Raw genomic sequence first — 22770 nt, 5'->3', positions numbered from 1 at the left:
AAGGAAGAATCCGAAGCAGGCTCCACACTGTCAGCACAGAGCCTGACACGGGATTTGATCCCATGATGCTGGGATCATGATCTGAGTCGAAATAAAGAGTTGGACATTTAAGCAACTGAGGCACCCACGTGTCCCAAGAGTATTTTCAATTTTTTAAGAAACTGCCAAAATATCTTCCAAAATGGTTGTACCATTTTGCACTCCTACAAACAGCACTAGCATTTTGTATCATCAGTTGTTTGGATTTTAGTCATCCTAATAAGTATGTAGTGCTTTCTCATTTTAATTTGCAATTCCCTAATGCCATATAATGTTTCTTTTCATATGCTTGTTCATTATTTGTATATCTTCTCTGGTTAGCTGTCTGTTCAGATAGTTTGCCTATTTTTAAGTGGGCTGTTTCCTTACTGTTGAGTTTTAAGAGGTCTGTGTGTGTGTGTGTGTGTGTGTATACATTTTTTTAGAGAGAGAGTGAAGGGAGGAAGGGGCGGGGGGGAGAGAGAGAGAGAGAGAGAGAGAGAGAGAGGGAGGGAGAGAGAGAGGGAATCTTAAGCAGGCTCCACACTCAGCACAGAGCCTAACACAGGGCTTGATCCCATGACCTTGGGATCCTGACCTAAACCAAAATCAAGAGTCCCATGCTCAACCAACTGAGCCCCACCTAGGCATCCAGGTCTGGTATAGTTTGGATACAAATTCTTTATCAAGTATGTGTTTTGCAAACATTTTTTTCTCATTCTGTGCCTTGTCTTTTCTGTCTCTTAACAGTGTCTTTTGCAGAGAAATTTGAAATTTTCATAAAATCAAACTTTTCATTTTTTTTTCTTTCTTGGGTTGTGCTTTTGGTGTTATACCTAAAAAGTCATTGAGAAATCCTAAGTACCCTAGCTTCTCTCCCATGTTTTCTTCTAGTAGTTTTATAGCATGCATATTTCATTCAAGTCTATGATCCATATTGAGTTAGTTTTTCTGAAAGGTGTAAGGTTTGTAGTTAGATGAGTATTATTTTTTTAATGTGGATATCCCATGACTCTAGCAGTATTTCTTGAAGAGGCTGTTTTTTCTCCATTGAACTGTCTTTGCTCCTTTGTCAAAGATCAGTTGACTTTTTGTGTGCATTTGTTTCTGGGCCTCTATTCTGTTCCACTGATCTATTTGTTGATTCTTTTGCAAATATCATGCTGTCTTGATTTAGCTGTAGCTTTATAGTAAGTCTTGAAATCAGATAGTATCAGTCTTTCATTTGTGTTCTTCAGTATTGTGTTGGCTATTCTGTGTCTTTCACCTTTCCACATAAATTTTAGAGTTTGTCTATATCTATAAAATAACTTGGTGAGCTTTTTATTGGGATTGCATTGAATTTATAAATTGGAGTAGAATTGACATCTTAATAATAGTGAGACTTCCTTTCTGTGAACATAGAACGGCTATCCATTTATTTGGATATTCTTTGATTTCTTTGATTAAGTATTGTAGTTTTCTTCATACTGATTTTGCACGTATTTTATTAGATTTATACGTAAGCTTTCATATTTTTGGTGCTAACATAAATGGTATTGTGTTTTTCATTTTAAATTCAAACTGCTTATTGCTGGCATATAAAAGCACAATTGACTTTTGTTTACTAATCTTATATTCTGTAATCTTGTTATTTTCACTTAATAAGCCCATAGGTTCTCTGTGGTTTTGTTTGGTTTTGTTTTTTGTCAATTCTTTCAGATTGTCTGCATAGACAATCTTGTCATATGTGAACAAAGATATTATTTCACCTTTCCTGATCTGTATACCTTTTATTTATTTTTCTTGTCCTGTTGAGTTAGTGGGACTTCAGTATGATGCTGAATAGGAGTAATGAGAGTGAACATCCTTGCTTTGCTCTCAATCTTATGAAAGAAGCATCCAGTTTCTCACCATTAAGTATGAGGTTAGCTGTAGCTTTTTGTAGATGTTCTTGTATCAAGTTCAGGAAATTTTCCTCCATGAAGAGTTTACTGAGAGTTTTTATCATGAATCGATATTGGATTTTATCAAATGATTTTTTGGTATTTATTGAAATGATCATATACATTTTCTTCTTTGTCTTTTGAGATAATGGATTGCATCAATTGATTTTCAAATGTCGAACCAGCTTTTTATACATGGAATAAATTCCACTTGACCGTGGTATGTAGTTCTTTTTATAAATACTTTGATTCAATTGCTAGTATTTGTTGATAATTTTTACATCTATTTTCACAAGAAATATAGGTGTATAGTTTTCCTTTCCAGTAATTCTTTTGTCTGTTTTTGATGTTAGGATAATGCTGGACTCACAGAATGAGTTAGGAAACATTCCCTTTGCTTCTGTGTTCTAGAAAAATTAGCAACTTATTGGTATAATTTCTTCCTTAAATATTTGGTAGAATTCACCAGTAAACCCATCTAGGCCTGGTGCTTTCTTTCTCGGAAGATTATTAATTATTAATTAAATTTGTTTCATAGATACAGGCCTACTCATCTTGTCTATTTTTCCTTATATGAGTTTTGGTAGATTGTGTCTTTCAAGGATTTGGTCCATTTCAAGTAAATTATCAAAGTTTCAGGCATATAGTTCATAACATTCCTTTATTATCCTTTTAAAATCTATAGGATCAGTAGTAATTAACCCTCTTCCATTTTTAATATTAACAATTTGTGCCAACCCTCTTCTTTTGTTTACTGTCACTAGAAGTTTATCCATTTTATTATCTCTCCAAAGAACCAGCTTATAGTTTCATTGATTTTCACTGTTGATTTACTGTTTTCAGTTTTAGTAATTTCTGCTCTAGTTTTTATCATTTAAAAAATTCTACTTGCTTTAGGTATACATTGTATGTTTTCTCTAGTTTCCTAAGGTAGAAGATTAGATTATTAATTTTAGGTCTTTTTTCTTGACTAATACAAGAATTTAATGCTATAAATTTCTCCAAAAGCACTGTTTTTATTGTCCTACAAATTATGATAAGTTGTATTTTCATGTTTAATTTGACCCACATGTTACCTAGAGTGGGTATAATCCCCCAGAACATTGAGATTGGCCAGCTATCCTTCTGTTACTCATTTCTGGTTTAATTCTAATTTGGTCTGAGAGCATACTTTGTGCTATTTCCACTCTTTTACATTGTTAAGGTGTATTTTATGGTCCAGGATGTAATTTCCCTTGGTGAATGTTCCATGTGAGTTTGATAAGAATAAGTATTCTGCCTTGTTGGATGAAGTGTTGTGTAAATGCCAATTAGGTCAATTTGATAGATAGTTTAGTTTACTTCAACTGAGAGCTATTTAGTTCAACTATATCCCTGCTTCTAACACTAAGTATTGGCATAATTTATTTCTCAGCAATTGCCACAGTAAGCAATTGATAACATTTATCTACAAGGAAGCAAAATTTTTTCAATAAGGAATTAAAATATGTTTTAAAAAATAACCCCTGAGAAAATACCAGTTCCAGATGGTAATCAGGGGTCTTTCACATCTACTAAACTTTCAAGATTATATTCAGAACACAGAAGATTTTTATTTTATTTATTATTTTAAAATTTATTGATTTATTTTGAGAGTGTGAGGGAGGGGCAGAGAGAGAGAGAGAGAGAGAGAGAGAGAGAATCACAGGCACGCTCTGCACCATCAACATGGAGCCTGAGGCAGGGCCAAACTCACGGACTATGAGATCATGACCTGAGCAGAAATCAAAAGTTGGACTCTTAACTGACTGAGCCACCCAGGCACCCCAAAGATTTTTAATTGTAACTATTCTCTATTCATTTTCTGAGGATGGAGTAACTCTATTTCCAAGGTCTGAAAATGATAGAATAAATGAAAATTGTAGATGAATATAGATATGAAGATTCTTAAAAACCCTACTAGCAAGTGGAATACTGTGGGATAAGGTTTTCCAGAAATGTACTCTACATCTCTAGAGCTATAATAATTTAGATCCGGAATATGGGCATCAGAATAAACATTATTAATGGAAAATAATTTTAAGAGCTCAGAAACAGAACACATCAGTTCTAACGCCAGTTATGAAACAGTTCATTCTTTCTGTATTAGTTGAAGTGCCTTAATCCATAGTATGTACATATATGGTGTATTAACAATATAATATATGTATATGGTAAATATGTAATCTTTTGTACCATCTATTTTATGCATATATATTTGCATTAGTAATTTTTACATTAAAGTATATTCAACAGGCAAAGTATAAATGTCTTTAATCTAAAAATCGATATTAGCAATAATTAAGGAAAAGCACATATCCCAGGGATGCCTGGGTGGCTCAGTCAGTTAAGCATCCAACTCTTGATTTTCAGCTCATGTCATGATCTTACAGTTCATGAGATTGAGCCCCAAGTGTGGCTCTGTGCTGATAGCATGGAGCCTGCTTGGGATTCTCCCTCTCTCTCTCTCTCTCTCTCTCTCTCTCTCTCTCTCTCTCTCAAAATAAATAAATATTAAAAAAAAAAAAAACCAAGTATCCCAGTTATAAAAAAATTGAAAAGGATAGTAGGCAATTTAAATAAGAAGAAATTCAAACGCCAATAGATATTTTTAAAAGTCCAATTTAGGTGGTAATACAGGCACCACAAGTTAAAACAACTAGAGATGATACCTATTTTCTGACAATCTGTCACAGTTTTTCAAAAAGAACAGTAGCCAGTGTTGTGTTAGTTTCAGGAGGAAAAAATTAAAGGAACCAAAACCAAAAAACAAACAAAAAAAGAACTTTGAATGTTTGTATCCCACCAAAATTCATATGAATCCGAATGCCCAGTGTGATGATGGTAGGAGGTGAGGCCTTTGGGAGGTGGTTAGGTTATGAGGGTGGAGCCCTCATGAATGAGTGGGATTAGTGCCCTTATAAACAAGGCCTGGCAGAGCTCCCTCATTCCGTCTGCCATGAGAAGTCTGTAACCTGGAGGAGAGCCCTCACCTGACAATTGCTGGCACACTGATCTTGAACTTCCAGCCTCCAGAACTGTGAGAAATGAATGTTTGTTGTTTTTATAAGACCCTTACTCTGTGGTATTTTTACAGTAGCCTGAATGGACCAAGAAAGCCAGAATATGTCCTTCATATTTACCGCCCTCCCCCAATTTAAAATGTGAATATTTATGTTCTTATTAATACTTACTTATGTTTGCTTTATATATTAATTATTTTTAGAAAAAAAAATTTAAAAATCTTACCAATTTGGCTTATCCTTCCAACTAGGAGTAAGTGATAAGTTTGTTGTGTGGGAGTGTTGAGTTCTATATTGTTTTCCTTGTGAAGACTCCAAAAACTACTTGTCACTTTGCCTCATATTTTTTTTTAAAAAATTTTTTTAACGTTTATTTATTTTTCAGACAGAGAGAGACACATCATGAATGGGGGAGGGGCAGAGAGAGAGGGAAACACAGAATCGGAAGCAGGCTCCAGGCTCTGAGCCATCAGCCCAGAGCCCGACGCGGGGCTCGAACCCGCGGACCGCGAGATCGTGACCTGAGCCGAACCGACTGAGCCACCCAGGCGCCCCGCCTCATATTTTTAAAGGGCTACATACCTGCAGATAGCGGACCACTCGGCAAACGAGATCAGGTGCCATAAAATCTCCAGTGAATCGCCAAATGATATCTGTCAAGATGTTAACCAGTCCTGTGAAAGAGTCTAACAAAAACATGCAAGTGGTTAACTTTAGTCTCTTTCAAATTTCCAGCCTTGCCACAATAGAAATGAATTCCTAGGGAGATTTTTTTTTTCCTTCTGATTTATCAGGTGGCCATTAAGGAAAAGTAAGGCAAGGCAGGAGTTCATTGACTTTTATTATTAGGTCTCGTTACCACTCAGATGTAACCACCTTGGAAGGATTTTGGTAATGACTAAAATGATTTTGGTAACCATACAGTTGACCTTTTGAGTCACAGAAGAGGAGCTTTAAGGGGGTTTAGATCTGTACCAAAATAAGGACTGTGTGAGGATCGATAAGGGAAAAATTGAGAAAAGGAAAATATTTATCTTTAAGAAGCCCCTCAAAATCCCTCTTCTTGTACCCACTGTTTTATAATGTCGACCTCTTGTTACCTCCCTACCAGCAATGACAGCACTCCACCTTCACTCCAGGTTTCTTTTCTTTCTTCTCCTTTCCTCTTTCAACATCTATGCCTGGAAAAAATCAAGTGCATGATCTATCAGTTTCATTAACTTAATTGGCTAAACAACAGAGGAACTGAGGCCAAGGTTTGAGACCAAAGTCAGAGACTTTAGGCTCCTGTGGTTATCTTTACTCATTTCTGTACTTAGATTGAAAGTTGTGTAGATATCTATATCAGAAATGGTAAAATATATGTCTAGAAGCTCCCTCTCACCCTTCCGTGACATATCACTAATTGATCATGTGATCCAGAATCATTCTCAAAACAGTGCTATAGGGATTCTCTGCTAATTGATGGATAGGGCTGGTACTTAAAACAGGGTAAGTAAGAATTCATTGACTTAGAGTCACTTCCTTGGAACATGGGATATAACACTCTGTCAAAGACCCAAGAGGCAAGGCAAATTCATTGCCAGGGTAGCTCTTAGAAGTCTGGAGAAAGTGTTGGTCTTTCCTAGGCAAAAGAGAAATGCCTGAGTTGCCCCGGCAGACAGTAGAAAAAATAAAAATAAAAAGGCCAAGTAAAGTGTGCATGCTATAATGGATATATTATGTAAAGCCAGAAGACCCACCAGAGAATTATATTCCATGGAAGGACTCAGAAGACACATCACTCATCAAGAATGCACTGGTGAGAGGAGCACCTGCATTACAAAGAAGCTTCCAACTATGCTAGAGTGGATGTAGGAAAGGTGGTCATAGAGCCTGGTCTTATTATACATGGTAAGGCTGCACTGTAATAATTCTCCTAGTCCTTCCCCAAAGGGACCTATGGTCACTTATTTGTGTGACTGTACACTGGGGAAAGAAGAATATACAGACATTTTGAGTACTGAGGCATAGGCTCTATGTTGACGTGATACCTAGAGACCTGAGTGTCATTTTGGCCCGACTAGAAGAGTGGAATCTTTGGGGCCAGGTAACAAATAGAATCCTAGTTGAAATGGAATGGTTCACTAGATCTGCAGACCCTCCATTATTCATTTCCCCATTCCCTGAATGTTTAATTTATACTAATATACTTAGCATTTGGAATAACTCCATATCTGCTTCCTCATAATAGTGGCAGACAGCAAGACTACTCATTGGACAACATGATGAATTACCCCTTATCATGGCCAATCTAGCTACTGCTGTATTTGAATGTCTTTGAATTACCAACAGTGGAGATCAACGCTGAGCCCCAGTATGACACTATTTCTTAAGAAGACCAACCAGCTACGTTGTGACAAGCTGACTACACTGGACCCTTCAATATTGCAAGGGCCAGCTGTCCATCTTTCCAGCGTATACTTGTTCTGGGTATGAACATGCTTTCCCTGACCTCTGAGTTGTAGTCAACACCATTCACCAATCTCTAGAGGATTTCTGATTGCCCAACTAGAATGGAATCCCACATAACACAGTATCTGATCAGGAAACCCACTTCATTGTGAAGGGGATATAGGCTTGCACCATGGATCATAGAATCTATTTATGTCACACAGTGCGCCACCCAGCACAGCTGTCTTCCTGGAGCACTGGGATGCACTAGTAAAGGCACAAAGTGCCAGCTTAGTGGCAATACTCTGAAAGCATGGAATCCCATCCTCCAAAATGCTGCGTATGCATTAAATCAGAACTCTCTTTATGGTGCTGTGTCACTAACAGGAGATATACATATGCCTGAGAACCAAGGGGTAGAGGTGGGAATGGTCACACTGCATATTACTCCCAGTGAACCCCTGGGGGGGGCACTGTGTATACCTTTCTGCTCTGCAGGCTGGAGGTCCTAGTCCCAAAAGGAAGTTGCAAACCTGCCGGGGGTCATAGCAAGGGTCCCCTCGAACTGAAAGTGATGGCTGACACGAAGACACTTTGGACTCGTTGGTCCAGGGACTAGCAGTCAAGAAGAGAAGTCACAGCTGTGGTCAGAGTAATTGGCTGTGATCAGCTGATGGAGGCAGAGCTGGGTTTATACAGTGAAGGAAGAGAAGAGGATGGGTAGAACACAGGTAATTTACTCATTATTTTATGATTGACTGTAGATAATTAGTGAATGGGGCTAGATGTGCTAAGCATACTGCAGCAGGCTCTCAGTGTAGGGTTGTGCAGATTTTTGAGGCTGTAGACTGCTCTGTCCTGCTGTGGTGGGAGGGTGCGTGGGGGCTGAAATCGAGGCTTTAGTATGGTCATGAAGACACACACCCTGGCTTCAGGCTGCACAAAGATAAAGCAAGTGTCAACTCTGTCCTGCATGACATACGAACTATACCCTCTACGAAACTGTTCAGATCAACATTCTAATCCTGCCTTTGTTAAGAAACACTGCCAGGTTTTATGGGAGAGAATCTGTGGTTTCTGTGCATTTCTGCTCAGACAGAAGAGTGGGCAGAACCTTACTTAGAAGTGAAGGGTATCCATTTGGTTGAGTTCAGGCTCTCGGAAAGCTGAACAGCTAAACCACAAAAGAAACTCCTATTTTGGAGTAGGCCGCTCATGATTTCATTTCCAATGGTTTATTTTTATTACTGTGTTTCTGTTAAAGAGGAGTAACAAAAACTGAAAATGGCACTGTCACTTGGTTAATTACTTCTGTGCATGCTGGAGAATGAGAACAGAAGGGAGGCTAGCATCCAGAGCAGGGGATGACATATAGTAAGTGCTCAGAACGTATTTGTCAAATAAATTGTCTCTATGGTTTGGAAAAGGCATTTATGGCTTTTTAAAAATTAAACTTGGGTTCCTGGGTGGTTCAGTCAGGTAAGCATCTGACTCCTGATTTCAGCTCAGGTCATCATCTCACAGTGGGTGAGATCGAGCCCCACATGGGGCTCTGCACTGACAGCATGGAGCCTGCTAGGGATTCTCTCTCTCCAGCTCTCTCTACCCCTTCCCCACTCTCTCTCTCTCTCTCTCTCTCTCTCAAAATAAACATTTTTTAAAAATAAATAAAATCAATTTTTATTTTGAAATAATTAAAGACTCACAAGATGTTGCAAAAATAGCACAGAGGGTCGTCACGTACCCATCACCCAGCTTCCCCCCATGGTGACAGCTCATGTAACTAGAGTCGGCTTCATTGTTCAAAGGAGAATTATTACTCTCAATCCAGGTTTCTGTACAACACGGAGCATGATCCTAAGGAATGTTACTAAGCAGTCACTATATCTTTGTCAATATTTTAAGTATTTAAAGTATCTCAAGATTTTTTAATCTAACAAAAAACTATAAATTCCTCATTTGAGAGATAGGCAAACTTCGTGTGATTAAAATGTTTTCTAAGATTGTGTAACAAGTTACAGCTAAAGTCAGACTTGTAACCCAGACTGGATGTTAGTGTCTAGTCTTCACCACACTGTTTTTTTTCTCCTCTTCCCTCCCCTCCCCTCCCCTCCCCCCCCTCCCCTCCCCTCCCCCTCCTTCCCTTCCCAATTCTTGTTCTATCTGTTCTCCTTTAATGCCTAGACCAATATACAGGCACAATTCTTCCTCCCATGCCCTCATTCCCTGTCCTGGTTGCCCTGATTTTTCTCTCAGCCTACTCTATTTGTAGGGTCACTCCACCCATAGGATTTGCTTCTATACCTTTAGAGAACTGTGATGGTAAATCTTCCTTTTCAGGATCTGTATTGTAAACAAGATAAAGGCTGAGCTTCCAACTTAGGGTAAAGACTTGCTAAGACTTACGTCTTGCTAAGTAACCACCTGGCATTTTTATATTGAACACCATAGTGATCACACATTCATGTTTTCAGACATGCATTCCGTCTTCTTGAAATTGCCTTGTTCCATTTGTCAGTCTGTTGAATTATTATTTACCTTTCAATATCTAGCTGACATGTCCTCTTTTTTCCAGGAGCTTCCTTTGACCATTCACAAGGTAGGGTCTGTCATGTAAGGTATTGGGCCCTCCCAGTCTTATGCCTGTCTTTTCCTTTTTGTTTCTCTGTAGGTGACAATTAGAGCATGGACAAGCACATGGGAACTACAACAAAAGTGTCAAAGATTAGAGAAATCAGAGAAGTTCTGAGAAGGTCAGATTTGAGCAGCATCTTGAGAGTCATGGGTTATGACCTGATTAATAGAAATCTCATGAAGGGTTTCCTGGCAGGAATGGACTGGATGTATGAGTGGATTGGGCCAATTGAAATTCCTTGGATATTCTCTTATGTTTTACATATTCTTTTTTTTTTTAGTTTATTTATTTATTTTTGAGAGAGAGAGAGAGAGAGAGAGCGTGGAAGGGGCAGACAAAGAGGGAGAGAGAGAATCCCAAGCAGGTTCTGCACCCTCAGTGCAGAGCCAGACGTGGGGCTGGAACTCACAAACCGTGAGATCGTGACTTGATCTGAAGTTGGACATTCAACTGACTGAGCCACCCAGGCACCCCTACGTATTCTTTAAATAAAGAATAATGGGGAAAATCCCTAAACTTATGTTTTTCTGAACTGAAGTGATACATTAACAATTATATTGTACCCCCAGTAACATTTCTTTTTTTCTCCTGGAGCTCAGTCTTTAATGAGCCCATATCTAGGAGTAGACTATCAGTGAAGCCTGGGCCACAGCATTTGCTGCTATTAAGCAAATGCTGCTGGATCTGATCGGTAAAAAGCTATTTAGTTACGTAAGTAATTGAATACATTGCAAATAAACCTTTCTTAAATGGTAATTAACAGGACCTTGGGAACAAAGGGTGCACTTTAAAAGTCTTAATCACTTCCCCACTATTAACTCCTGTTTCTTGAAATTTCTTCAGTGAGAGATCCTAGGAAGCTGAAATACTCAGAAAAGCCAAAACAAGCTCCCTGCAGGCATTACTGCCCCTTTGATGGCTTCTTGCAAGTATGAGTGTGGGTTCCTAGTTGGAGCACAGATATGGGTGGAGTGGGGAGAAATCAAGAAAGAGGGGACACCTGAACTGAACCCTGAAGGGTCAATATGAAGGGGTCACATGGAAAGGGGGTGAAGGACACTGATTCTAGACAGGGATGACACCATGAGCAAAGTTGTGACGAGAAAAAGTGAGGTAAGAGATTCCGTGGCTTGTGTATATGAAACAACATCAGTTTGTAGTTGCTGAAGTCTGAAGTAGGAGCTTCCAAGCGGCATGAAATGGGGCTGCAGAGACAAGAGTTGGGCCATTTAGGGTCTCCGGTGCCAGTTAAAGGAACTCTTGCGCTTTTTCCCCTGTGTACTGTGGGAGCAATTGAATGTTGATGTGTTCAAACACCTGTTTCAAATAGATTTCTTTAGTTACTGTTGGGGGATCAATTTGGGAGGTCCAGTGCTACATTTTACACTATACTTGTTAGGGAAATGTGCAAAAGTTCAGGAAAGAGATAAGTAGTACCTGGGGTATGTCAAATAGGAATTGAGATATAGAGAAGGATGCAGATTTGAGGTATGCTTTATAAGGTAAAATTAGAAGGACTTGGGGACTGAGTGATAGATGTTTTAAATGGGAGGCAGAGAGAGAAGTCTACACTGTATTATGGGTCCTGGCTTGGGTGTTCGTGGGAGATGGTGGTGCCTCTTGAGAATACGGGAGGATAATAAGTTCATTATATTTGGGTTGTTCCCAGTTTTTGGCAATTCCACATAAAGCTGTTACGAACATCTACGTATAAGATTTTGTGTGAATGTAAGTTTTCTTTTCCCTGGGGTAAATGCCCAGGAGTGAGATTGTTGGGCTATAAGGCCCTAGCTTCAATTTGCATTTTCCTACTGGTTACCGATGTTGTTGTTATGGTCACTTGCAACCCCTATGCCTCAAATTCCTCTTTGAGTGTTCATTGATGGTGGGAGCTGGGGCGTGGGGTGTTCTAATAATCCATTCTCTCCCCTCATCTGCATCTGCCTTCCTGTAACACTGCTGCCTCTTGTTGCTCAGTGCTTGCTAAGCTGCTGGCTGGAGGGTTCTACTTTGCCTGAGCTCAGCCTCTAATATCCACCTGTGCATCTGGGCCATGGGGTTGGGACCTTCTCAGCACTCCAGTTGCTTCTCCACCATGACTGTCGAACTTCTGCTTTATATCTATGTGGTGAGTCTTGTGTGGGAGAGTTTTATGCCCTTCCCCTAGTAGTAGGTGACTTCTCCTGGAATTGGTGTGGTACCCGGGGCCAGCCATTGTATGCCCCCATCCCCAAGAGTTGAGGGGTTTTTATTGTTTGTTTCTGTGTATTCCCCTGTGCTCTGGGGCAACAGTGTTTGGTCACACAGTGGCCTAAGGTTTTTGTTGAGAGGTAACTGGGCAGGAGGGCATGATTTCATACCTTTCCTGAAGGCATAAACCAAACCCTCATGTATACCTTCACACTGTCTCTGTAACAACTCCTCAGTTCTGCCACTGTAGAGTGGAAGCAGCCATAGACTGTCCTCTAACTGAACAAACATAGCTGTGTCCCAGTAATAACTTTGTTTATAAAAATAGGCTGCAGGCTGGATTTGGTGGGAGGGCTACAGTTTGCTTCCCCGCCCCCCCCCCCCTCCTGCTCTACAGTATAAACTACAAATCTTCCTACTGTGACTTTTGGAGCTCTCCTGCCTACCTCTTAGGTCTGATCTTTTCTGGTCCTATTACAAATTCATACCATAAGGGAAACCCTTTCAACCAGCAGTTATACCGACAGCTGGTTAATTGATCAAAACGTTGGTTAAAAAAAGGAAGCACACACACAACACCATCTTAAAACGTTTTTATATAAAACATTAATGTGCATGTATTTATCCATTTCTTTAATGTAGGGCCAAGAGTTTTATTTGATTTTATGCATCATCTTTCTTTTGTGTGCAGAAAATACATCCATAATGCATCTTTTATGATTTCCAGTTTTGTTTTCTTTAAATTGGAAAACTTGAGATACCAGCGAAGCAATTTGAGGCAGAATCTCATTGTAGAGATTTTTATAATCCTTTTTCATTCTTTTATAGTTACATTCCCTGTGCTTAATTCTATTGCTTCTTTTAGTGACTCAGGAAAAAAAAAAAGTCTTTGCAATGTATCCAACTTAATTTTCCCAGAAACAACCCTTTCATGTTGTTTATGTCCATTATATAGTTTTAATAATGAGAACAACTGGCATAAACTGGTTTGGGAACAGACCCCTGTGACTCCTATAACCTAAGTAGTGGGAGCAGAAATGGACAGCTTCTTAGGGACTATCCTGCTAGTCGTGGGTGCTAGTTAGTCAGGGTGTGTGAAGGATGGAGACTGTTGGTTAGTCCAGTAAAGCATAAAGAAGATGCAGCCAACAGACCTTCTATGGGAGACCCTTACTGTTCCTTGACCATTCCTGGCCATTCACTCTGCCAGCCCCTTTCTTCATGTTGCTCCCTTCGCTTGGGAGTTTCTTTATGCACCTCTGCTTAAGGATATCCTAACTCCTCTGGGTTTAGTTCAAGGTTACCACCTTTATGAAGCCTTTTCTACATACTGGGATTGGTTGATTACCTCCCCTGGGCCTCTCCCTAGCTTACCATCAAAGTACCATAACACATGAACACATTTATTTTTTGTATTTTTCTCTAATTTTGTTATGAGATATAAAGATTTTTTTTAATGTGCCATCATGTCTCCAGACCCTAACATCTTCTTATTACATGGTAAGAGCGTGGTAACTTTCTGGTAAATGAATGGCGACATTATCACTGTTGTTGCTTGATTGGCCGCCTCAGCAGATGTGGTTTCACAGAGCAGACTGAGTCCCATTAACTGTGTCCTTCAAAGTAATGTAATGATTACTTAAGGTAATCATTACTTAAGGTAATGATTTTGGAGTCAAGATGCTGGAAGGAGGAATGTGGTTGGAAATTTTGATCCCCAAGCAGAATTCTAAAAGAGCTCTCTAGATTCTGAGATCTCTGCTAGATGGTAAGCTCCCAATTAGTAGTGGCTGTGCCTCACTCATGTTTATAGCCTCATCTTTTTTCAGGGTGTCTTGTGAGATACTCAGTACTTGCAAGATAAAGGAGGAAATGGCCAACTGAACAGATTTGCAAAGCTCTTGAAAATGCAAGGCCGCTAGTGAGGGATTCACCTACATAGAGAATGAGTTGAAGCACCATTTCTTAGGTTCTCCTTGCTCTCAGCTGATGTTCATATTTTCCCTTACAAAGCAGGACTACAGGAATAATGAACACGTAGCAAGCCGAGTAACTTTTTTTGGCAAATGAGTAGCACATGAGCATTTGTCGCACTGGATAACAGGACTACTGAATACAAACAATTTTAACAATGACTTTGACATTTCTGACAACGTAAGGTTATTTTAGCTTCAGCTATGGTGTTATGGACGAGAGGTGCTTCGATTTTCCTGGAGGACACTGTAGTTGGCAATGTCAACAGTGAATCTCCAGGGTATACAACGCTTCCAGCTCAACTCAACGTCTCTGGTGTGGTTGTTTGTTTTGTTTTTAAAGCAAGGGAGGTGGTAATTGCTTGTGGTTGCACATGAAAGCGTTTTTGATATTGCTAAGAGTCCTTCTCTTTCTCTTTCTCTCTCTCTTTTTTTTAACAACCAAATGCTTAAGGACTCTCTAAATGGAACGAGATTTGAAGACTTTATGTAAAAACTTGTTTATTGATGGAATTTGCATTACCCAACCTGTCAGGTACTTAACTGCCAATTAAAATTATTTCTCAAAAAGGTAAGTTCTTGTGTTTCTAAGTTTTAGACTCATTTTGCAATACTAATATGATCCTGGCACTGTGCCCTTCACCAAGATTAAGTACAGGCTGAGCTTAATGGCCCAAACTGTCAACTCCCCAGCTCTTTATTAATCCTGGGAAAGTGGCCCGCACCTCAGTCATTACTGCTCAATTAGGTAAATAACCATCACATCCATTCTCATCAGACCACTCCCTTCACAGAAAGCTGTTCCTGAGATTTTCAGTTAGTCTTAATAAGTCATGAATGTCGCTAGTGCCTCCCTTTTTCCATTGGTCCACTGAACAAATAAAAATCATGTGCCTGATTAAAGGAACACAAGTCATCCTAAAACCTATTGTCTGCTTCCATTGTGTGCAAAGGCAAGAATCTCAACACTTGAGGCCAACTGGCCAGTGTGGGTCATTGGTATTGCTGGGTGGTGAAGAACTCTTATATTCATATGTGTAAACATCAGGTTCAGCAAGAGCATACGTTTCCTTGAAGTGAGGACAAATAAGGCACTGAGTCACTGCCATTTCTCCTCCTCACTCCACTTTAGGGAGAAACTTCTGGAGGCATGACAGTACATCATCACCATTGCACAACGTGAGGATCAAACTGACTCTGGGTGTAAATACAAGACATGGACAACTTGTTTCCTCCTTTACTGAGAGTTTGCTTTCCTAGTAAGAATGGTCTTCCATCCATCCCATCAATGGTCTTGCATTTTTAAAAATCCAAGAGAAGGGGAGGAGTTCCATTTGCAATTATCCAAGAGAAGAATTCTTTTAATGGGTTTTTTTTTCTTTGCAGTTCTTGCCCAAAGGCAGCTGAGTTGCAGCAGGTTGGCGCGAAAGTTGTAAATTGTAATAAGAAATATTTGGTTCTCATTTCATCCTGCTGCAAAAAGGGGCAGACTTACACATAAGGAGGTGAGGCAGACATGGAAACAGGCTGCTCACATCCCTCTTGAAGAAAAACCTCACTGTCCAACTGTGGAGAGTGTGGTTTTCTGGCATCCTCCAGCTGTTAGATTCCTCGGGGTCTGTCCCAGCTTCCTAGTTGAGATCACTCTATTAGTAGTACAATCTCTGCCAAGGACTGGGCAAGGTGTGAGTAGAAGGGTCTAGTCATTTCCATCCAGCATGGGAGTCCTACAGTGAGCTGGTAGAAACTGTAAGGTTGTCATCATATTCCAATGGGTCCTCTTATAATCTTTCTTCTTCCCTTTTCTCTTCATAAATGTTATATCCCCTCCAATTTTTGCATGCTTAATTCTGTTTCAGCATCTGTCTCCCAAAGAACTCAACATGCAACAGGAGATAGGGCAGGAAGAGATGCACGACCATTCATTGTCTAGAGAGAGTCTTTAAAGGCTGCCTCTGCATAATCTAAAATCTTAGCTCCCAGCCCAGTCCCGAGCTCCTACCCAATTTTCTGGAAGATAGTTTTCTGAAAAAAATTGATAAATAGGAGGCTCAGCCTTTGTTTAAACTTGATCTATAGTAAAGACCGTCTATGTTATTTTCTATAATGCATGCTTGTTAATTTATCTAGTTAATTTACTACATTTGGCATCCCCTATGAAGACAGTGTTAATTAAATTAACTGATTGGCTCACAAGGTGAATACAACCAAGCCAATACTTGAGAGAATAGAACACCAAGAAATACTAGTTGTGATGAAGGTTCGGAGATAGGGCCATTGTTTTGCTGAACAGCAAAGATGCTGTTTATGGGGCAATTCTTTGTTGGGCTAGACCATACTGTGCACTGCAGAAAATGTGGCATCCCTGGATTGTGTGATAGTTCCAAATGCCCAAGCATTTCTAAATGCCCCAGGACTGCCTCCAGTTGAGAATCACTTACAAGGCAAGCTGAGGTGTTCAAGGTCAGAGTTATCGAAAAGAGTCTGAGCTGTGGCATAATATATTGGGGCAAAAATGAGTTGTCTGTGTTGAGTGGGGAATGGAGCCAAAGCTCAGAGGGGACAGAAGATAGGAGCAAGCATGCAGAGGAAGGGAGCAGAACCAAATCACAGGGCCAGAAGAAAGCTGGAGGATTTGGGCCACGGTTGGTCACTAGAATAGCACAGTGAGATGAGAGCAATGCCTAGCCTAGTGGGTGATTGATTAAGGCAGAAACAGGGATCAGCCTGGGAATAAGAGAGCTGCCTGGGCTTCAGAGCTAGTACTCATACACTGGACACCCTACTGCCTTGGACTGTTAGTTCCAGTGCATTTTATAAGGCCTTGGCCTCATCTTTCTAAGTGACATTCCCTTTTCCCCAAAAATAGCTGAGTCTGGGCAGAGGGTGGAGACAAATTTTTGGCTGACCGCCTTTGGCGTTGCGTGAGGGATTTAACATATGTTAGTTTAAGGGCACCTGGGTGGCTCAGTTGGTTAAGCGTCTGACTCTGGCTCAGGTAGTGATCTCATGGTTCGTGGGTTCGAGCCCACATAGGGCTCTGTGCTGGCAGCTCGGAGCCTGGAGCCTGCTTCAGATTCTGTGTCTCCCACTCTCTCTGCCCCTCCCCCACTTGCATTCTGTCTCTCCCTCTCGAAAATAAACATTAAAAAATTTAACATGCATTAGTTTATTTAATGCAGTGTTTGTATAAGTGTATCTGAGCCAAACTCTCTACCCTACACATAAATAGAATCAGTGACCATTGAGAGTCTGCATTCAAGTTTGGGTTCAGTGAAATTTGGAGTGTAAATTGGACTTTTATAGATTTCTAATTGAATAGAATAATTCTAATTAGATGAAATGATTGCGTCTAAGGTGCAGGACGACTATAGACACTCAGAAAAATCACAGAATCTTAGAGAAGCTGGGACACTATCACTGAACCAACATACGGACTTCTGCATGTGATAAGGATTAACCTCCATCAACAGTGGAGACCAGGTCAGGCATAATTTACACATAATCTCTTTCCGTCACCGTAATTGTCCAAAGGAAGGCAATAATATAATTTCTGTATCTTGTGGTCATTATGCAGATTAAATTGAGTAAAGCACACAAAGCATGTATCTCAGTGCCGGTCACAAAGGAGGCTTTGAATGCATGGTCCCTGCTCTGCTCACTTCCCCAAGAGAGAAATGAAGTGATAAGAATTTAAGTAACGTGTTGAAAGCCACACAAATGATAAGCACATGAGCCAGGACTCACACCCAGGTACTTAGACCCTGCCACTTGATTTTGTAGAGCTTTCAAACTAAGAATGGTTTTTCAAATGTTTTAATAATTGAACAACATTACAAGAGTGAAAACATGTTGTGGCACATGAAAATGATATGAAATTCAAATCGCAGTATCCACAAGGTTATTGGAACACAGCCATGCCCATTTGCTCACATATTGTCCGTGGCTGCTTTCCTGCTACACCAGCAGAACTCGGTGACTGAGACAGAGATCATATGGCCCCCCAAAGCCTAAAATGTTTAGATAAAGCTGGCCGACCCTTACTGCAGACCTTAGACCCCTGATCTTTCCTTTATGCCCAAGTGCTGGTGGATCCAGATTGCTTGTGACTTTGCCAAATTTTTCTGGCATTCTTGGGGAATTTTCAAACTGCCAGACAGGTTGCACTGAAGGGCTCCCTGCTGGCTTACATAGGAGAGTTTTGAAGGTACCAGATGGGAGCAGATTCCTTCCTTTCATCTTAACAAAAATCCAATCTCACTCTCTTTCATCTTCAAAGGATTTGATTAATGAGGACACAAAGGCGGGAGAGAGAACAACTCCTACTCTTGCACTGGGCCAGGCTGCCAGCTGGAGCTGCTGCCGTTGAGCCCCACCTCCCCACTGTCTGACAGGTCCCCGAACCCCCAGCCCTGCCCAGCGGACGTGGAGGCTGACTGCACAAGCTCCGGAGGCAGGGACCTGCTTTGTGTTGGCTTCTCCACTCACGGGCACTATGGTTTGGGGCAAGTCATGCAACCTCCGTCAGGGTCAGTTTCCACAGGTCTACAATGGGAGTAATGAAAACATCCATAGCGCAGGCAATTTGTAGGATTAAATGAGAAAATACACGTAAATAGTTCTTTGTTTTGCGAAGAGTTGGCTGAGTAAACATTCAGTAAATAGGAACCATTATTAGTATTTTTTTTTTCTGCCTACTTGTCAGTAGGGAAGAAGCTAATTTTCTGATCCCAGCTAAAATGGCCTGGGAGGTATTTTTAAAACATTTTTTAGAGTAACACCAGCACACAATACACAATTCAAGCAGTACAAATAATAAAAATAGATGTCTCACAGTGTTCAAGGCAGCACTATTCATAATAGCTTTAAACTGGAAATTACCCAAATGGCCATCACGAGTAGAATGGAGAAATAAATTGTGCTATATTCATACAGTGGAGCCATTCAATAAAGAGTGTGAAGGGTCTACAATATGTGCAACAATGTTGACAAATCTCTTGAACAGAATGCTGTGCCAAAGGAGCCACACATAAAATGCATGCCTACTGTAAGGCTTCATCTGGAATATATAATGAGGGGAAGCTCTCCTCTGCTTCTGGGATTACCCTTGGTGGAGGTGAGGGGTGGGGGCTAGAAGATGGTGGAAGGAGATCGGGGGAAACCAGTGGTGCTCTGTTTCTTGATTTGGGTTCTGGTTACATAGGTATACTCAGTTTGTGAACATTCATTAAACTGATATTGGTAATGTGTGCACAGGATTAGACTTCATATTTCAATATGAAGAATAAAAACTAAAAATAAGAAAGCCACCTTCCACCTACTCTTGACTTCCACTCACTCAACTCCATCCTTAGAAGCAGCAAGTGTTACCATCAAACAGAATCGCCAGAGCTGGTCACTGAATGTACAAGAACGTGTCTGCATGGGTAGATTGTGGGTCTTTCGTCCTTTCTTTGGATTTCCTGAGAGGAAGTTTTTGTGTTATTTTATAACATCTTTATTTTTAGAGCAGTTTTAGGGTCACAGCAAAATTGAGCAGGAGTACAATGAATTGCCATATACCCCCTGCCCTCACATATGCACAGCCTCTTCCATTATGAACGTCTCCCACTGGAGTGGTACATTTGTTACCATTAATGAAAATACTGACGCATCATAATCACCTAAAGTCTATGGTTTACATTAGGATTTTCTCTTGATGATGTATGTCCCAGGATCTTGGACCAATATATAATAAAATGGAACCAGCGTTATAGATAGTATCACACAGAGTATATTCACTGCCCTAAAAATCCTGTCTGAAAGCAAGTTTTGATGTGCCTAGCCCTACGTCCAGTTGACCAGCTGTTACAAAAAACAGACCTCAGGAGAAGGAACGAGAGCAGAGGGGTTGGGAAGGCGCTTGGATGTTGGGTAACCCTCCTGGCCCTGGCAAGATTTCTGCAAATGTTGGTTGAACTGTCAAAGTGAATTTAAGGGCTTCAACGTGGCTGGGCCTTCTTCTTCGTGTTGGGTTGTTGTCACCTCATGCCTTCTTTGTGTCTCAAACTCCAGTTATCATTTTGGGCAGCCCTGTTCGCACGCCTATTCCTGATGAGCACTAGGCCCGATCTGTGATGCTGAATAACATCCATCTTCTCTCATTCTGAAGCTGTAACAGTGTCTGACAACAGGAAGGGATATTTGAAATCAGGCCACCATGAAATCCCTGGGAAGACATCCTCGTATTTCTGGACTTTTTATTCTGTCTTACCTTCCCCACTGGTGACTTTCTCTTGCACTTTTGGCAGCATCAACAACCCCAGATGTTGTCACCCTTTAAGACCCACTGCGAAGGTTACCTCTGCATGGAGTTCCCCCCATGTGCCCCTGGAGGGCAGACTCTGACTTGTACCATTTCATCTAGTATTCCTTTAAGTGATCATCAGTCTATAATTATCGATTGCTGCCCACTAGGCTTCACATACCATATCATGTGCTAGACATCCCCCGAGGAAGAGAACCCCATCCCTGTCCTCAACTTGCTCACATTCTGGTGTCAAAGGGAGTCATGTAAAATAATTTAACACGTTTTTGCATGGTATCTGTACAAAGGATGGGGTGACCGATCAGCTCTGCTAGGGTAGGAGCCCAGAGGACAAGGTAGGCTTCACCGAGGTGCCCCTTGAGCTTTGTATCTCAAAGACTGAGCAGTGCTTTGCTAGACGGATGACAGCAAGAGAGCAGCATGCGTGACGGCATGGAAGTATGAAGCACCCATCGCCATTCATCGTTTAGGGTGTCATTTTATTTACTAGTCTTTCCAACTGGACTGTGACAGACTCATGGATGAGACTCATAACAGCCTTCTCTACTCCCCTAGTCAAGTTCTAGACACTAAAATTAGATGGAAACAAAAGATTAAGGGCAAACCCAGGAAGAGTCTTCTTAAAAGATTTAACTAAGGGCCTGAATTTTACATGTTCAGCAAATCTCCATTTTTAGTGTGCGGACTTCTCATCAGACTTGGAATACAAAGGAAACCTTCTAAAGAGATGAAACTGAACTTCAATTGGAGCAGGTTTTATAATCGGGGTCAAACTGTGATTAGCATCTTGTCACCTCTGTACTTTCTGCTTTATTCTACATCCCATGCCTGGGTCCCCAGGGCTTGCTTCTCCAGGTCTCAGGAGGATATGAATTATTTTGAGTGTAACTGGGTCTGGCCTGTGACATAGTCCTTGTTTGCCACTTAATTGCTCTGTGACCTTGGGCAACTTACTTAGACACCTTGGGTCTTTGTTGCTACCTTATAAAACTGAGATAAGTAGGGGCACCTGGGTGGCTCAGTCGGTTGAGCGTCCGACTTCAGCTCAGGTCATGATCTCGCAGCTCGTGAGTTAGAGCCTCGCGTTGGGCTCTGTGCTGACAGCTCAGAGCCTGGAGCCTGTTTCAGATTCATCTCCCTTTCTCTCTGTCCCAACACACTGGCATTCTGTCTCTGTCTCTCTCAAAAATAAATAAACATTAAAAAAAATTAAAAAAAAAACCGAGATAAGTATACATACTTACTTTGTCAAGATTAAATATCATAAGTGTTTGGAACATAGCAATAATGTAAGCTTTTCCCTCTTTTCTTCTCCTTACTTTCCTTTCTATCCCCTTCCCTCTTTCCTTAGCAGGATTGAGAAGAAATTTGGGGAAGAGAGAGCCTAGGAGTCAGACAATGAAGAGACTCTGAGCAGCTGATGGAGACTTCGGGAGAGGTAAATGGATGGGTAGAGAGAAATTTTAAGACACTTTTCTGGGTTTCTTACAATTTATCCCCACGGATAAATGCCATTGCATCTGAGAGGTTTCCTTTCTTTTTTTTTTTTTTATTTTTTATTTTTTCAATATATGAAATTTATTGTCAAATTGGTTTCCATACAACACCCAGTGCTCATCCCAAAAGGTGCCCTCCTCAATACCCATCACCCACCCCTCATCAACCCTCAGTTTGTTCTCAGTTTTTAAGAGTCTCTTATGCTTTGGCTCTCTCCCACTCTAACCTCTTTTTTTTTTTTTTCCTTCCCCTCCCCCATGGGTTTCTGTTAAGTTTCTCAGGATCCACATAAGAGCGAAACCACATGGTATCTGTCTTTCTCTGTATGGCTTATTTCACTTAGCATCACACTCTCCAGTTCCATCCACGTTGCTACAAAGGGCCATATTTCATTCTTTCTCATTGCCACGTAGTACTCCGTTGTGTATATAAACCACAATTTCTTTATCCATTCATCAGTTGAAGGACATTTAGGCTCTTTCCATAATTTGGCTATTGTTGAAAGCGCTGCTATAAACATTGGGGTACAAGTGCCCCTATGCATCAGTACTCCTGTATCCCTTGGGTAAATTCCTAGCAGTGCTATTGCTGGGTCATAGGGTAGGTCTATTTTTAATTTTCTGAGGAACCTCCACACTGTTTTCCAGAGTGGCTGCACCAGTTTGCATTCCCACCAACAGTGCAAGAGGGTTCCCGTTTCTCCACATCCTGAGAGGTTTCCTTTAAGACTGAAGTTGGATGCTTCTTTGGA

The 22770-nt window shown here is 40.7% G+C and overlaps 1 protein-coding gene across 3 annotated transcripts in view; it reads right to left on the bottom strand.

Moving 5' to 3' along the window:
- Positions 1–22770, bottom strand: part of NPSR1 (neuropeptide S receptor 1) — a 154321-nt gene that overhangs the window by 51109 nt on the left and 80442 nt on the right. The window contains exon 3 of one of the 3 annotated variants that reach the window (XM_049641683.1): positions 5567–5670. The exons of 1 other annotated variant lie outside the window; for it this stretch is intronic. In XM_049641683.1, the coding sequence (XP_049497640.1) occupies positions 5567–5670 (104 nt within the window). The remainder of the gene's footprint in view (positions 1–5566; positions 5671–22770) is intronic. One more of the 3 variants, XM_049641684.1, reaches the window with a different exon arrangement.

The sequence above is a fragment of the Panthera uncia genome, chromosome A2, assembly GCF_023721935.1.
Source record: "Panthera uncia isolate 11264 chromosome A2, Puncia_PCG_1.0, whole genome shotgun sequence".
In the NCBI taxonomy this organism is placed as follows: domain Eukaryota; kingdom Metazoa; phylum Chordata; class Mammalia; order Carnivora; family Felidae; genus Panthera; species Panthera uncia.
The sequence above is the reverse complement of the archived record's forward strand: the minus strand, read 5'-3'. Positions and strand labels throughout refer to the sequence as shown.